The sequence below is a fragment of the Anas platyrhynchos genome, chromosome 8 (genome assembly GCF_047663525.1).
Source record: "Anas platyrhynchos isolate ZD024472 breed Pekin duck chromosome 8, IASCAAS_PekinDuck_T2T, whole genome shotgun sequence".
NCBI lineage: Eukaryota > Metazoa > Chordata > Aves > Anseriformes > Anatidae > Anas > Anas platyrhynchos.
In genome coordinates, this window is record NC_092594.1 from 24,509,340 (window position 1) to 24,527,354 (window position 18,015).

Sequence of the window (18,015 nt, forward strand, 5' to 3'; positions counted from 1 at the left end):
CACTTCCACTGTATTAAAAACATAAGCATTACATTCACTAGTAGCATCTATACAGCATGCTTTGTCATGTATTACTAATATTTAAACATATATGCACTTTTTAACCCATATGTTTATTCTAGGGTTACCCAGGCGAAGACAATACAGTGCTTGGACCACCTGGGCCCATAGGTGAACCAGTAGGTCTTTATTTCTCAAAAAAATTATATTGGTACCTCAATACAAGAGACAACGCAGGCTCTTTCTGAAACTTCTTATCACTGTCTAAGGAGTCAGTACCCCCTCGTACAAAACTGTGGAATGATGGTCCTTTAATCAGTAATCTCTCTCTGAAAAAGGCAATCATATTCGCTTTCCTGCTTTAGGAGTATGTGCCTAACATTTAATTATAGTAATGATACCATTCTGTGTTTAGACTGGCAGATTTTGGAACAGAATTTTTATCCTCTATGTTTATACTGAATTATACCTAATTGCTTTACTAACCAGAAATATATTTTTACATACTTCATTATCACTCCAAAGCTAATTTAGATGATTAAGCTTAATTTTGTAACCTTTCTGCTTACTAAATTTCTATGCATTGTTTTTTTTAAGCATTTATGAGCATGTCCAAAAAACAAATGCAACCTCAAAATCTTATTAAAAGCATTTAATATTCAGGCTTTGTGCTAGAAAGTAGTGCTTGTACAGCCTACTCCTCTTCAGATTGACCTTAATATTTGTACCTCACCTCCCCAAAAAGCAGGGCCTATAAGACACAGATGTAACTGAAGACAGTCTGGACTAGGTTCTTAACTTAATTAGGGAAGGGCATGAGAGAGAAGACTCCATCCAGTTCTGTTGTAGGTGAGCGGACTGCTGTGCTGACTGTTCAAACATTGCAAGCAGGGCCTTTGCCCTTTGCAGATTCCCTTTAGGAAACGTGCCATGAACGTGCTGAATCCTTGGAGAGTATAAAAGCAGTTGCATAATAGTATCTATTGGTGGATATGCAGTAGATGCAGCTAACCTGTTCATTTCTGAACTGTAAAGATGCACTGCAGTTAGTGATGCCAGGCCAATTTTTCACGCTTCAGACATAGGAAGAAAAACACAGTTCTTATTTCATCCAATGAGTGGCTGGACGTCTTTTTGAAAGTCTTGGCTGTTGTTACAGCCAAGTGATTCCTTATCCCGCCATTTTTCTTATGAAAGCCGTAAGACAGTTTTCCTCACATGCCTTGAAAATAAAGTCTAGTCATTCACAGAGAGTCTTAATTCTGATACCATATATATATATATATATGGGTGTAAACCTGGAGAACTTCTACTGAGGCCAGTATACCTATTTCATTTTTCCCCCATAGAAGATTCATCTTTTATCTTCTGGTCTTCAGTTGCAAAATATGTTAGAAAGCGTCTCCTGCCTGATTGTAATGCATTTTGTTTAGAAAAAAATGATGTTTATTCCTTTAGACAAGCTAACTTTAATATTAGTAATCCTCAATTCACTCTTGTTGGTCTGTCTGTTTTGAGAGAAATCCCAGCTTTCTTTTTTCACTTCACTGCAGCAGCATTTCAGTCCAGCTGTTACATTGTGCTCTGTGTTTTTCTCTCCAGGGGCCTAGTGGAGAGCGTGGAGATAGAGGAGAATCTGGTGATGAGGGCTACAAGGTAATACCTCTCGCTATTTAATTCTTTGTATTTGAACACAGTGTGCTGTGTGTACACATAATGCTGCAAAAGTTTCATTGCTAGTATGCTGAGATGCACTTGCTGGTGTGTCACTGCACTGATGAGTTCTTAGTATAGATTGGAGCATCTATCATGTGAAGAGAGTCTAGGAGAGCAGGGACTCTTTAGACTGGAGGAAAGAGAGCTCAGGCAGGGGATCTTAATGTGTATAAATGTCTGATGGGAAGGAATGAGGATGAAGGAACCAGACACGTCTCAGTAGTATGTAGTGACAAGCAAAAGGCATGCTTTGAGAGACATGAAATATTCCATTTGAACACAAGAAAACACTTTTTTTTTTTTTTTTTTTTTTAACTGTGAGGGTACCTGAGTACTGGAACAGGCAGCCCAGAGAGAGGTTTTGGAGTGCCTATCTTAAGTGGCCCTGCTTAAGCTTAGTTGCTCTAAATGATCTCAAAAGGTCCCTTCCTACCTAAATTATTCTGTAAGACAAAATCAATTAACATTTTTATTTGAAATGTAAGTGCTATTGCTTTGTAAAATACAATCTTAATAATCATTCATTAATTGTATGCAGTCTTTCAGCAAATATAAATGGCTGGTAACTCATTCTGTTTGTTGAAAAACAGAAGAGACACCCCTTGACAGGGAATATCCTGTTTAAGTTACAGATAGACGTACTAATAAATCAATGAGCCAAATATAGTCTGTGCACAGAAAAGTGCAGGACTGTTTAAAATATATATTTCCCTCTTGCACTGAGGTTGGAGTAGAGAGTTTAAAGAAGAAAAGCCCTAAGGTCTGGTGTCAGGAGAGCTGAGCGTGCTTTATCCAGATGAAGTCAGTGAAGCTGAGGCCACTCAGCACTTCCCAAGATTGGCTTTCGAAGGAGATCTGTAGCTCACAGAGCATGACATCAGTTACAGTTACTTGTAATTGCAATACATTTTGCATACAGTTGCAACATATTTGCATACAGTTACTTGTATTGCAATATATTATCTTTTCTGCTTCCCAGGGTCACATAGGCCTTCCAGGGCTTAGAGGACCAACTGGACAGCAGGGGCCTCCAGTAAGTGTTGCAAACAATGAGGTTTCTATGCTGATTGCTGAAATTGCATTTTATTCTGCATTCCTATGATGTGTTGTTAGTTATTTATTTAATATATGTTCTTTCCAAAGGGAGAGCCAGGTGGATTTGGGAAGCAAGGACCAAAAGGAGAAAGAGGCTCAGAAGTAAGTAGAAAAAAGTAAAGAAATAGTGCACTTAATTGAAAATTGTACATTTTTACTGTTTGCTGACTATCCTTAGAAAATAAGAAAGTTATAGGGTTTTGATACATAAGACTTGTTTCAAGAGTAAAACATGATTTCTAATGGATATTCTTAAAGATGTAGTATTTGCCTACATGTTCCAGCTTTACAAGAAGATTAGGGCTCTCCATCACTTGTTCTCAAGTTGCACATCCTGTGAAGTCTTCAGCAACTTGAGCCAGCACGTCTGAGTTGAACTCTGTTTAAATTCTTATCATTGTCTGCCACTACAATTTGAATGATGCTGTAGACAGAATTGCTACAATATGTTTTAAGAAACCTCTGTGCTTGCTGGACATCTCTATACTAAAGATATTTAGGTTTCAAATCATCTCAAATCTAGATGCAAGCTGTTCTGTAGTTTTACGCTGAATTCTTGCTAATTACTTAACTGAAGGTTCTTTTTGTACTGTTTTACATCCCCAAACAATACATTTGAGTCACATAGTCTGAAGTGGGAACAGAGCAGTGCCCAGTGCTCACTGAAGCTCCAACAGTTTTTGTGGTTGCTTCTACAGCTGGCAGTAGCCACCTGCATGTGGATCACAGTGTTCTCTCTTGCAGGCACAGTTTAGCTCATCTAAGATGCGTGTATAGTGTCTTGGCATTGGTATGACAGTATCTATTAGTGGCGTTTTGCGTTTCCCTGGAAATAGTTGGTTTTCATACTCAAATTCTCTTTTGAAACTATTGGGCTAGTTTTTCCAAACATTAAGCTTGTAGGAACAGAGCAGCATGGAAATCATTTTGATTTTTTTGTTTCTTTGGTTTTGTATGTTTGGTTTTGGTTTGGTTTTTGTTTTACTGTTTTATAAGGTTGAAATTCAGTGTTTGGCTTTCATTTTCATAACTGAAGGGACAATAAATATATACAACAGAAAATTGATTAATGATCTTAGCAAGTATGTGTAATATGATAAGTAGTTTTACTTTGGGGTAATAGAAAGCATTATGAGAGGCTTTTTTGGAAAAATTTGAGTGATATTCAGTTATACCCTTAAATAGAGTTTCTTGTGACAAACTAGCTCTGAAAAACACACAGGATTTTACTGCTCTGATAAAGCAAAGTAAAATCTGGAAGCCTCCTGGTACTGCACTGCGCTGAATTTTCACTCAGACTTGGATGACTACTTTTTTTTTTTTTTTTTGCTACAGAACAGTAGGCTAAAAAGACAGAAAAGTCAAGAAAAAGAAAAAAGACTAAATATTTTCCTTTAGAAATAATAGTTCATCTTGGTGGTATGTTGAAAGTTGCCAAAAATATTTTATATTCTACCATAGGGTGACTTTTATTTACCTTTGAGATTCCAAAAGATTTAGGCTAGAAGATTTCTTACAACTTGAATTGCCTTTGCAACTTCAATGAGGAATTTTCTTCAAAATGTTCCATAGATGATTGTTAAAGTTACAAAATTTTCTAGGTGAATACAAGAATCTACAGTAGGTTAGGAATGGGGAGAAACAAAAAGGAAATACGATGTGTAAACATTGTCAGCATGTACTATAACCATGTGCTCAGATATATTGCATTTAACAAACTATCACAGCAAAGGATAAAATCAGTCATTCCTCTGCCTTTCCCTTGGGGAAAGTTTTCTTGATCTTGCAAATGGCCCTCAGATTAAAACTGCCGTTGGCAAATATGGAACCAATATCCAGCCTGGAGCAAACCAAAAGAGTTTAAAGATTTATAAAAAAAAATAGTGGAAACATCCACAGAGTCTTAACTCCATTGGCATGCCTGGTGCTGCTATAATAAGCCTCACAAAGCTGATCCCATAAATTGCAACGCTGAATCATCTGGGTTTAGTTTATGTGTTCAGAAATTTTAATGAAAACAATATAGAGTTCTTTGGATACACAGGTTCCTGTTCTGATTGGTGGACTTTATGTATGCCTTTATTAACAAAAAGATGTTAAATTAAAGAATAGAACACAATTTTGCTGATTTTATCATATTCATATTGTGAAAAACAAACAAACAAAAAATCTTAAAATTACTTATGTTTTTTTACTTTATTGCATGTTATGTAATATGGCAGTGTAATTATCAGTTTTTGCTTTAAAAGCACTCTTAAAAATGATTAATCCAGAAAATCTTGGAAGCTCTTTTCTATTTGATCAGTGCTTACAACTGTTATTTTTGTTTCTGCTGTCTGAGGGGTTATATCTGAGAGTTAAGATAAAATTAATGCCCGTGTTGTAATTTATGAATACTTCCTAATTTTTTCTGGTATGTTTGATATCTATATTCCATGAGGAATATCCCGTAAACAGAATTCTCAGATCCTTCTGACCTATTTCAAGCTTTTCTGCATTGGTACTTGGCTTCTGTGTAGCTAAACCACTTACAAGAATGCTATCTTCTGTCAGTATGACTCGTTTTTCTGAGACTACAGATTCCTAGATCAGTCAAGACAAAAAAAAAAAAAAAAAAAGTGGTTTTATGTAAATTTTATCTTTCTTTTTATCTAAAACGTAGAATAATGTTCCCATTTGTGACACTGTTTTCTAGTACTTTCCTCCAGATACACTCAGTGCATCTACATTGCCAACTTTAAATGATTTCCATTTTTGAAAGGTATTGAAAGTGCTGTAAAAGCATACTTCCTTACAGTGGTGTAGTTTTCCACAAAATGTATTAACTTGTTGAAAAACTTTCTGCTGTCTCCTGAAGTGGAAATGATCTGGTCCAAAGCCAGGCAATGTGAACATTTGTTCTAGAGGGAAAAATGATTCTCAGCTCTTCTTAGAGGATTGGGTTTATAACACTTGTCAGTTCACCAGTGTTTGTAACTTTTAGGGACCCACAGGGAAGAAAGGAGCAACAGGTCAGGCGGGCAAACCTGGAATTCCTGTAAGTAACAAAAGTTTAGTTTTATAATCTTCATGTTATAAATGAAACATATACGTTAGTTAATAAAAACAAAATCGGGTCATGCCAGAGTCACAGCAGAAAGTCTTCTGCTCACTCTAAAGAACCACCTCATTGTCCAGGAAGAGTAAAGGAGCCCCTGTGAAAGTAGAGTGACTTTTTGAAACTCTATGACAGCATCCTGAGTTAGACTCAGTTACTCAGCACATTGAAGTGAAGTGCAGCTATTATAACAAGGTGCTTCCTACTTGTATAGTTACTTAAATGATTTGTTTATGTGGCTCATAGTCGAGTTATCGCATTACACTGCACAGAGCTGTACTACTGTTCACTCCTGGCTCCCATCAGTTCCTTGAACAGCTGCAGCGTAGAGAAGGCTGTATCCGTATGTCCATGATGCGTACAGCTGACAGATCTCTTGAGGTTATCTTCCTTCTCACTTGCCATGCGCTGAAATGTTTAATGCTCTTTCTGGAGAAGCTAACTGGGGAGAAAATAATTTGCATCCCTTTCTCCCTGAGGGAAGAGAAAGAGCAGGAAGTAGTAGGTGTTCTGTAAACATAACCAAGAACAAAATGCATCCAAGGCTATTTTGGTCCCCTAATAAATAATACCACACAAACACGTGTTGTAAATATATTTTACTCCCTCGCATCAAACCATTGTCAGTAACCAGAGAAATGCAGCTGCTTTGCAGAGCTTGTACTTTCTGGGCAGAGTGGAAGAATAGCCTTTTGAAGGCAAGCAAATTGTGTCTTTTGTAAATATTTGGCTCTTCCATCTGGAGGACTGCAGAGAGATAATCATTCTGCAAATGGAGGCAAAGAGAAAGGCAAGAAAAATGGAGAAGTGAGGAGGAAAAGACAGTAAAGAGGAAATCTCAAAGCACATCCCAAGAATGTGATTCTTCAGCAATCAGAAGTTAGAAATGAGATTAAGATGGCATGCTTCTCATAATCTGTAAGACAGTTGTTAAATACACTTCTTACAGTGAGCTGTGTTCTAGCTAGATTGTTTTAAATTTCTGAGAGATAAATTCATACAGAGATAATTGCTGAACTCCAAGCCCCCTACGATCAAATGTGTCAGTCTAAAAGAAAATTATTAAGAAAAAATTCCTGTTGATTTGGTGAATGTGACATAAGGCTTTTCAGTGCAAGTATAGCAACAGTTAACACAAACTTGTCTAATTAGAAGTTTGTGTGTATTTTTTATGTGTACAAATTTGAACAGAATATATCTGCAAGCATAAAAAATATGCTATCTAGTAAAATGAAGGCATATAGTTAATTTTTTAGAGTTACTGAGATGACTTCATCAGGTTTCCCTGCTTCAGTTTAAGAATCAACACACTCAGCCATCTTCCAGGCCTTGCACAAAGAGCAGTCAGCCTCATGGTTTCAGCTGAATTTGCTTAGATCCCACAATACAACACATCTAAGGTTAAGCCAATAGCTATTTAAATCAAACATGCTAACTCAGAGCCATCTGTGTCACTGGGTCTGTTTTTATTTAAGTTTTAAGAAATACTGTGACTGTGATGTTGTTCTGTAATGGGGAAGCTAAAGAGAGCCAACCATCCTATATTTGGTTTGAATTTGTTTCAAGGGAAAACCAGGACCAGCAGGGCAGAAAGGAGCAGTGGGCTACCCTGGACCAGAAGGCATTCCTGGGAATCCTGGCAAGCCTGGGCTGCCAGGGAAACCTGGCCCTAAGGTAAGTTGCTTTCCACATTGCCCCTCTTCTTGTCATTCTGCTTTACGCATTTTCTGAGGCCAGAGTGTTTAAATAGAAGGAACAATTCCCAGTACTGTTGCCATCTTGAAAATTCGACCAGTTCTTTGTTTTCTTTCTTACAAATATAAATTTGCCTATCTGACAGAAGATTAAACAAGAGGCCCATAGGGGGCAGGTGTACCCTCTTTGAGCTTCTCAGGTTTCAGATAATGGCCTGCTGAATCTCTTTCAAGTACTTGATTTTCGGGGAGTTGGATTTAGGAGAAACACCCTGAAGAATTCTTATATTTTGACCTTTTCATTCAGAATGTCATCTTTCATATTAAAAGTTACTCCATTACTCCATATTAACTAGATATAGTGGCATTATAACCTGTACTAAAGAGAGACTTTTAACTGATATTTCTGATTATGAATAAAAGAACACAACTTTTGCTATATAAGTTTATCATTCAATGGGTCTATAAGCCACAGTACCATATTCAGAAGTTCTGGAAATCACATTTAACATAAAAATCATGTTTCACATAACACTTTTATTTCTATGAATACTTAGTAGAATATCATATGAAATACAAGATAACTATCTATGTTCTTTCTACTAAACAACATCACAGCGATGTTCGTTTGGGTGGTGGCAAATTTCCATTTTGAGTTTTTTAACATGACAATTGGCTAAACTCCATGCATTCAATAACATATTTTTTCATTCAAAATTCTTGCTATTGTTTATAGTTTATCATACACTTTCATAACAACTGTTCTGATCTTCCTTGATGTGGTAAACTTATTTTATATGTATGTCTTCAGAGCGTACATAGTCATACTAATATTATTAGTGTGCCTAGTATTTATAAACAGACATGTTGAATTTTGCATGCTTCTGCAGGAAGGGAGTCTCATTTTGTTTCTTAATGCAGAGTCCCTTCGTGAAAAATGAACAGTGTGAATCTCAACAGCATTTTCAGCTCATCCGTAGCAAATGAATTTAGCATCTTGTTTAGAAGATGCTAAACAAGCCCCTATCAGAAGGGGCTTCTTATTTTGAGCTCAGAATCCTCAGAGTTCTAGCTAAACAGATACCACACCGTGCTCTTCCAAGAAACATTTCAAGGAGTTGTCTTCTATAAGTAACAGATACTAGTGCTCTGTTCTGCAGATTTCAAAATACCATTAGCAAAGAATGACATGTTTCAGCTGTAAAGACTATTAATTTGAATATGCAAATTTGCAGGTGTGGGTAAAGTTTTAAGCCTCATTAACTATTCTGTATAATTCCCTGTGAAAGGTGAAAGCAGTCACTGGTATGTCCATAAAACTGACAAGTTCTGTGGACAGAAAAATGCTCAGGATTTGTAGGTCCCTGGTACCCAACCTGGTGATCCATCTGGGCCACTACTCCTATTTAGGAGTGTGCTAATAGGGGAGATGCCATGAGTCAACTCCAACAGACAATTGATTCTCTTGAAGGTGCTCAGAAGGTTCTCATCACAGATGACAGCAGGATATGTTTAGGTTACAACAGAGCAAGGTTTGTGATGAACACTGATAGGAACGTGTGCAGTGGGCTTAAGCATGTTTAGCATTTACTTTGCTTGGCAATCAGTGACTTGTTAAATTGCAATAATTTGACTCCTCAGAATCTTCAGTCTAACCCACAGTTAAAACACAGAGCTATGTTGCTAAGTATCATGGGTTCTGATGAATTAACAGAAATACAGAAGAAATACTGCCCATCATTCTTTTCATATGTTTTGATGTACTCCAATGTGTCAGGTATACAGAAAAATATTAAGCAGCTTTAGCTGACTGTATGTTACATGCCTGTTTTTGCATACAATGAAAATATATTTTTGGCCTTCTGCTTGTAATCAATTACTTTTCATTCACTAAGGGTAATAAAGGAAACCCAGGCTTAGCAGGTCTGGCAGGTTATCCTGGAGCTCGAGGTCCCAAGGGATTGCCAGGCATGCCAGGGCTTGTGGGAGCACCTGGACTAAAGGTAAGCATATAGGTCCTTGTTGTTTAAGTATTACTGATATTGCCCAGTCTTCATACTGCATGCAGTGATTGTGGAACCACCATGCTGCTGTTAATTGTACAAGTAGTTGATATAAAAATTTATGTGAAAGGTGAAACTGCAGATTTTGCTGCCCTCCTCAGCTTCTACTGATAATATTAACTACTCATTTCAATGGTAAAAGAAGCAAAGAATTGAAACATTACTGATAGTTTCCACCATTTGGAGTTGGATTTTTCATTTCAAATGATCATATGCACTGCGCTGTGTGGTTTTATCAGTAAGCAGTTTTTAAAACCTCAAGTGAAAACTGGAGAGGGAAATACTGTCTATCTTTGTTCTCTTTTCATGAAGATATTTTAGTATAAACTCTATTCACTATTTGTAGTGTTTATTGCCAGTGCTCCTAGTCTAGTTTATACGCCTTTGTCTAGGCAATGAACCGTAGGAAGGTAGCTCCTGCTCAGAAAAGAATGAAATCTGAAAAAGGCAGAGAATAGGTGAGGTGAAGGAAAAGGGATACTAGATTGTGCAAAATAAATGTTAAGAGCAAATGTACTGAGTCAGACCAAAAGTCTGTCTTTGTTAGAGCTAAAAGGAAACACCAAAGAAATAGCATAAGTGCAAAACAGTCATGGAAGGTGGCTAGTCCCTAATTACTTACAGATTGGTAATCTCCTGAGCTAGACATGGTTTTTGTGTGTTTGATGGTCCTGAGAGGATTTCCCTAGCATGAACTCACCTAGTTTCCATGTGAAATTACATGAACTTTTAATCTAACAACAAGGAGTTTGGCAGCTATACTGTGCCATGCTCAGGGGATTACTTTTTTAATTTGATTCTAACCTGCCTATTGTGTATTTCATTTTGTGTACTTTAGCACTTTAATGGCGAGTACCATACTGGAAATGGCCTGAAATGTATGTGGGTTTTTTTTTGTTATCAAGGAACAGTCAGGTCATATTTTCATTTTAGTGAAAAATAATTATGGAAATGAAATGAATAGAGTATGTTTATTTCTTAAAACAGAGAGAAAGCATGTTCCACGCTTCTGACCAGAAACTAATATTTATAACTTCCACAATTATAACAAAATAACAAAGGATGTATTATCTTCCTTTTCATAGGGTGAGAAAGGGCTTCTGGGTCATCCAGGAAAACGAGGTAAAAGAGGCCATCCAGGATCACAAGGTGAACAAGGACCAGCAGGAGATGCTGGTCTGAAAGGACAGACTGTACGTAATTACAGCATTTGATGCAAAACAACTACTCCCAAGAGTTACCAATGTGAAATTAGTGAGGATGCCTGCCTCTATTGCAGGGAGAAGACGGAGATCAAGGTTTGATGGGTTTTCAAGGATTCCCAGGTCCAAAAGTATGTGTTCGTTCTTTTCTGTTAGATCTTAAGATGAAGATTTACAGAGTGAAAATATTTACAGAGTGAAAATGTTAGGAAAGCATAGATTTAATCAGCTTTAACAATAATTTGTTTAGAATGTATCTGCACTTGGGACGTTTTAGGCAGAGCTATGTACTCCACTTTCAAGGATGAACGGTCTGGGTCAGTGAGCTTGGTATTTTCACTGTTACTGCTCTTAGAAATTATCTTACTTCCCTTGTTAACAAGAGATTAATACATGTTGATAACTAATGTTCATGTTTGACTAAACTTCTTTGTATTTTCAGGGCCCTGCAGGGGATGTTGGATTAGTTGGAATTCTGGGCCCAAAAGGTCCAACAGGGCAAATTGTAAGTGTTTCACTCCATGGAAGTGCTTGTCAGGATAGCTTGCGGGTGGCACACATTTTTAATTTAGGGAATCCTCTTTTTCCTACTGGAAAGGCTGGAGCCCTCTAGCTGAGCCTTTTTCTCTGACTACACTAGGAGCCCTTTGCCTATTCTTCTGCACTGGTCTGGTTACGATACACAAGCAGAACTGGGCTCTCAGTCTTAAAGGAAAAAAAATAAAAATAAAAAAACACCCTCAGCTGACAATTGTACTCTTAGCAATAATTTCATATACAAGTCTCTTGATTGCTGTCATTTCATTGTCTGAGGGGGTTTAATGCTCTCTTTCTTCTTACTGGCAATAATGCTGACTGTCTAACTCTGTCCAGCAGTGAAACAAAGAAGGGTCAAACTTTAGCTACAGTAAGAGAGGGTAGTGCTCAAAAGCATTGTGAATTAATAGGTAGCCTTTTAAATATATGTATTTCCTTGTTATCTATGGGGTTACTAGTCTGCATTAGCTCATTCTTCATGACGTCTTCTTCATGACATTCTACTTTCTTACTCTTCAAAAATGTGGAATAATTTTGTAATATTTGGGAGTGTGCATCCAGTTTACAGCATCAAGTTAAAGCAGGAAAGGGGGAAAGTTTGCAGTATGGGAAAACTTACTGCAAAATGCTCTGCTCTCACTGCTGCCATTGACATTGCAGAACTTACTCAGTTCAGTTAACCAGATGCAGAGCAAAAGCTTTAGTGGCCTGTTTTAATAGCTGTTTTCTTTTTCTAAACATTCCTATGCAAGATAAACACTGGAAATGAACAGTTTGCTCTGATTGAAACAGAATAGTAAAGTAACATTTTAGCAGTATTTACTGGCAGCCTTACAAGAGCACTTCTGGGCAGTAATATAGTTCAAGATAATACTGATTGTAGCTTAATGAATATTTGGGTTTAATACTCAGAGTACTTAAGTTTCCACTATTTTTAGTGCATCACCTCTCACATAAAAGAATGTGTGTGGGCTTTCCAAACATAACTATTACTAATTATTAAAATAACTACCTTGTTAATTATGTAGTGATGTATTTTCAGTATTCAGAAAGAGAATATTTCCATGGTATTTGGGATACTTGCCAGTGCTGAGTGCTGAGCAACTTGAAACCAGGACATGTCATAAGGATTTTCTTCATTTTGAAAACATGGTGGACTAATAAATCACTTTGCTTTTTTACAGGGATATATTGGTCCTGTTGGTCAAGAAGGCATTACTGGCCCAACTGGCAGGCCTGTAAGTTTCCCTTCTCTTTTGGATAGTTTGGTTATTTCACCTACCTTTATTTTTAATAATCTGTTTTACAACTAGATGTATTTTGCCATTTGTCAACTGGTAGGGCTGTCTTTGTAATATTACCATGCTGCCAAGCTAATATATGTGATTTCAGCATCTGATACAAACAAGATGATGAAAAAAAATCATAATGGCATTCTGCTGAAGTACAGTATACAAAGGACACCTCTACAGGAGCAGCAGACAAATCAAGGTGTAAACCAGCACCTTAATCGTCACCTCAGTATTCATATTCAGCCTTACGTCTGCAATGTTTCTAGAAAAAAAATATGTCTTGGCCTTTCTGATGACCTGTAGAGCTCCCTAGGTTCTCTGCTGTGGGACAGCTCTGCCCTCATCGCTTTCTCCATCCCTTGTCACATTCCCTATGCCAGAGACAGAGCAGCATCCTGCAGGAGCACATGCTGGCTCTCTCTGCTATGTCCAGAGTGCCTGTCCCACCCATGTAAGACACATAGAAGCTTTTATTATACCCCTCAAGTTTCTCTGCCTGATCAACAAAACTTGGAATGAGAATGTTGAAAAATTTGTAATAATAATCTTCAAAATAACAGGAATGCATAATAAAAATAATAAATACGAATATCTGAAAAAGAAAGGAGAAGGAAAGTGTTCTTCCTATAACTAGACTATTATTTCCACCTGTTGGGAAAAATACAGCGTTTTAAGTCTTGCTGCATTCTTTTCTTTGCTACTCGGGAGGAAAACTTTACAGTTATGTATACCAGTATGAAGGCTTTTAATCGACTTCATATTGAATGTAATAGTTTGCCATTATCATTCAGAAAGCATTAAAAGTTGGAGATTGTTTATATGTGATATGAAATGCTGCCATCAAGATACAACATTCTTCCAGGTAATTGTAAGATTGTTACTGGCTTCAGAAACACAGTGTTAGTGCAAAACTAGCAAAAAATGCCATGGAGATGGAAAAACAGAGTATACTGTGAGAGGGGACCTAATAGGCTAATAAAGCAGATATATAACTGATAGATGTTTTCAGTGACAGAGTGCCATGTTTGGCTCTCAACTCTTCAATAGTGAAATACTTATCTCCTATTACAGTGGATCAAATTGAAGAGAGTACAGCTGAGTGACAGTGAGAATGCTGACAGTTAAAATTACTAAGGAAAAAATCATCTACAACCTGAAGAAAACAATCAGCTTTCTGAATCTAGGAATTACAAGTTGTTTTCATTATTTTTTTCATTATTATTTTTCTAATAATGTAGAAAAATTAAAGCCCTAGATCTGTAAATATTTCCACAGATGAGATTGGACTTTTCATGGGAGCAGTATCCCATTTAGTATCCCATCACATTAATTTGCTTATTTCAATCCTAGAAGCCTAGAAAGCATGCTGGCTTAACAACTTCTTTCTTACAGGGACCAAGAGGTGAAAAGGGCACAAGGGGTGAAATGGTAAGTTGAAACAACTTTTGTGCTTTTGTCCTCTTGGCTGTGTAAAAAGTATTCATGTGTTACACTTAATGTATTTGTGCATGCTCAGAATGCCAGACAGCCCTGTTGTGCTCCTGCAGAGTGCTGTCCAAGAAGGGTTGGACCATGAGTCCAAAGTTGCACTTTTTTTTTTGTACAAGCCGGTTCATACAGGCATGCCTGGTAAGTGTATGCTGTCAGGCAATAGGGCCCTGATTGTGGAGCAGTCACATACTCCAGATCTGTTACAGTTCAGTTCTAAAAGCAAAATCCTTTGTCACATTTATTGTCAATTCTCTGGTACCTCACGGCACAATGTGTGTACAATGCCATGTTCATGACGTCTACACATCATCTCCTGTAGAGGAGAACAGGAAAAACCTGGAGTTGAAGGTTGGTGTCTACGCAACATATGCTGACTGCAGTAGCAGTAGGCAGTACAGATAGGTAATGAAGTTTCGCTCTGTTTTCAGTAAGAGTAGTACATTCGTTTTTGTATATTACTAAATGCTTGATTTTACTTAAAAATTGATAGAGCTAGTAAGGCCTCCAATTACTGATGACTGTGCCAATTTATTGTATTTATAGCAAATGTGAATACAATGTTAGCTGGTATTTATGACAGTACTTTATATGACAGATTTATAATTGCTTCCTTTTATGGTAACTGGCCAACGCAATCTGGTTCCTGTTGCTCTTACCCTGCCTTTTATCCCACCCCACTTTAAGTCATTCGGTTCCTCATCTTACTGTATTTTGGTTTAAGCATCCACCTGTGTACAATTCCAACCTAACTGCCTTATAAAAGCTTTGAAAAATAAATCATAAAAATCAAAATTAAAGAATTAAGGATTAGAATGAAGCTTGGTGTATGTGTCTCAAGGACCTTTCCTCATTGATTTTAAGGGTCTTGAGGTGATTCTTATCTCAGAGTAAGAGGAAAACTAGGCTCGTAATTCATACTACTATTAAACATTTCAACTGTGTTTTTCTCATCTTTTGTTCGTAAGAATTTCTTTGACAGCATAGAACTAAATGCTGACATTAAAAAAAGAAAAAGAAAAGATGATTTCCTAAATCATTAATTCATCTCCTAAGACTGCTTTCAGAAGAAGGTTTAATTTTAAACTATATGCAGTAGCATTAGTTTACAATAGAGTTTACAATTACTTTACAATAGTTTACAATCTTCTAGCCAAGAAAAGGATGTATTCCCAAATATTTTCACAAAGATGAGAAAATGCTTTTCATGCAACTGTGTAATCTCCAATCTGAGATTAGATTTCCACCTTAAAAATTATATTATTCTTCCTAGACTTGCAAAGATTTTTACATTTCTGTAAGAGTCCAAGTTTTAGTTACAGGTTTTAGTCTGTCAGGGACATAGCGTTCATTACTAGAAAGAAATGTTCTCTTATCCCCTGAAAAACATGGAATGTAAAATCATGCCTCCTTGTTTAGGTCAATGGTGAACCAAAGTTCAGCTTCTGTAGGCTATTTCTGGAGAAAAATTGATAGATTGAGATTTTTTTTTGAAAAAAAAAAATAAATTCCAAATATTCATATCACTTTGAAACATTTAGAAAATCATGGAATGCTTTTTAGAATATTGTTTCAGTATTCTGACATTTCTGAAAGTGTTTTCATTTACCTAGGATTTTTTATTTTGTTCCATGTCATTAATAGTACGTAATGGATGATGATATAGAATCATAGGAAAATCCAGGTTATTATGGATCTTGATGTATTCCATGTCCAACCTCCTGTTTAAAGTATAATCAGCTTTGAGATAAAACCACATTGCTTACCATCTTCAAAACCTCCAGGAACGAAGATTAGATAGTCTTTCTTGGCAAGTGTTCCAGTGCTTGACTATCCTAAAAGTAAAATAATAATAATAATAATACTATATAAGCACAATATGATAAAGCACAATCTGTAATTTTTCTATTATGAACTTTTATCTTAGGTTTACAGTAATTAATAGCCGCTGCTACGCTGGATGGTATATCAGAGTATTGTACTGCAGGATGCTACTATGGCTTACCCATTCTGAGACATAGTGAAATAACATCAAAGTGACAGAAGTGATCAGGGAAAGCTTAATTACTTGCGATGACATTTTTTTTCCTTTTTAAAATAATTGTTATTGATTTAAAATCATTATTTTACTTTGTTTCCTGAAAATTTTCAAAGGTTACGGAAAATATGGAAGTCCCTGGGATTGCTCATGTTTTCAAAGTTAAGCATGTGTATCATTGCATATAAAATCAGGGCCTTGTAGTTTTAGAAAAAGATTAGAGTTTTGGCCTTTGAACTTCTGTACTAGCAATCAAATTGGGTGATTAAGGAATTAAAGAGCACACTAAAACTAACATTTCTATTGTCTGATTTTGTTATTATGAACTAGAATTATACTCAGTATACTGGAGTTATAACGGAACCTTCTCACTTAAATTCTAGTATGATCAAAGGGTAAATTAAGTGGATTTGTAAAGGTAATCCTGCACATTCCAATGAAACATTCTGCAATTAGCTTAATCCATGAAAAGTGTAATTTAACCTTATTCTGTTGCTCTATAACAAACAAAGAGAACATTTATAACATCTCTACAGGATTTTCAACACACTCGTGCTGTTTTGTTACATTTTAAAGACTTGTAAAAGTAATTGATATAGACCTTTTGAAGTTTTAATGCATTTAAGAAATCTAATATCCCCCCCCCAAAGAAGTTTACTACAGTTACCAAATAGCATTCACTATTTAATTTTTTTTCCACATGGATTTTATTGGCAAGGTGACAGTAAATCAAGACAAATCACATTTATCTTTTGCAAAATACTTGAAATTCATTGGTACAGTGCACTTTTTGATTTAAGTATTCAGTTGTGTCTCAAGAACCACTATAATTTTTAGCTGTTCTAGTCCCAAGATGTTGGAAATCTTAAAATTGTGGCGTATGCCAAGAATATAGAATGTTAGATGAAGTATTCAGTCATCTGAAAAATCCACTGGAATTTCTAAATCTCAACACTCAGAGAACAAAGGCATCTATTCATCAGAGCAGTGGTTACTTAGGGACAAACTGCAGAAGACTTTGTGCCTTGCTTGACTCGATGTTTGCATAATCAAGTCCTGAACCAAGATAAATATGTCCACACGCTGTCAGATTCATCTGTCAAGTTTCTTTTTGACACTCTCTTTCATTTTATATTAAACATACTTCTCCAAGTATGATCATAGAGTTCAGGACTTGAACTTAGGATTTTAAAGAAAACTTCAAGCTGGACAATAATGAAAATCAGAGTAAAAAGGGAAATCTAGGTACTTGCCACAGAATCTACAAAGTTTTCTGTATTACTGCATATTCTAAAATGACTTATCCTCCGATTTCCATTTTTCAATACTAATCTAATCTAATACTAATTAATGCCTTAATTAAATATCAGTACAAATTTACCAACAATATGACTTGGAGTCTCTTATACTGTTACAGTTGTATGAAACACAACTGATGCATCCTGACCATATTTATTTTGAAAGTTGAATTTTAGTCTACTAGTGCTTATGCCATCAATGTCATCTTCACTGTCAGAAAGCCATATCTCTAAACTCCCAGAAATAGCTTCAGTTTCAGTTCTCCCACAGAACTTGCACAAAACATGCATCTCGGCCTCAAAATCATTTGTGGTCCCTTATCATAGCCTTGTTGGTCTGGTGCTAGGAATTGCATGATGGCCCCTTCTTTTCACAGCCTTCACTCTCCAGCACTTGAGCCCCTCTGGCATGGCCAGGGCAGGTGATGTGCAGGCACACTCAACCTTGTGCAGTTGTGGAGGTCATCATAATCCCCTGTCAGATTTATTCCCAGG

The 18,015-nt window shown here is 36.5% G+C and overlaps 1 protein-coding gene across 6 annotated transcripts in view; it reads left to right on the forward strand.

Moving 5' to 3' along the window:
- The window catches only part of COL24A1 (collagen type XXIV alpha 1 chain), a 150,412-nt gene that overhangs the window by 123,613 nt on the left and 8,784 nt on the right, over positions 1-18,015 (forward strand). For all 6 annotated transcript variants that reach the window (XR_003498782.2, XM_027463007.2, XM_027463008.2 and 3 more), the window contains exons 42-53: positions 123-179; positions 1,603-1,656; positions 2,696-2,749; positions 2,860-2,913; positions 5,795-5,848; positions 7,475-7,582; positions 9,498-9,605; positions 10,751-10,858; positions 10,945-10,998; positions 11,310-11,372; positions 12,589-12,642; positions 14,089-14,124. Coding sequence is in view for 5 of the 6 variants with exons in the window: in XM_027463007.2 (XP_027318808.2) it covers positions 123-179; positions 1,603-1,656; positions 2,696-2,749; positions 2,860-2,913; positions 5,795-5,848; positions 7,475-7,582; positions 9,498-9,605; positions 10,751-10,858; positions 10,945-10,998; positions 11,310-11,372; positions 12,589-12,642; positions 14,089-14,124 (804 nt within the window). In the remaining variant the exon portion in view is untranslated. The remainder of the gene's footprint in view (positions 1-122; positions 180-1,602; positions 1,657-2,695; positions 2,750-2,859; positions 2,914-5,794; positions 5,849-7,474; positions 7,583-9,497; positions 9,606-10,750; positions 10,859-10,944; positions 10,999-11,309; positions 11,373-12,588; positions 12,643-14,088; positions 14,125-18,015) is intronic.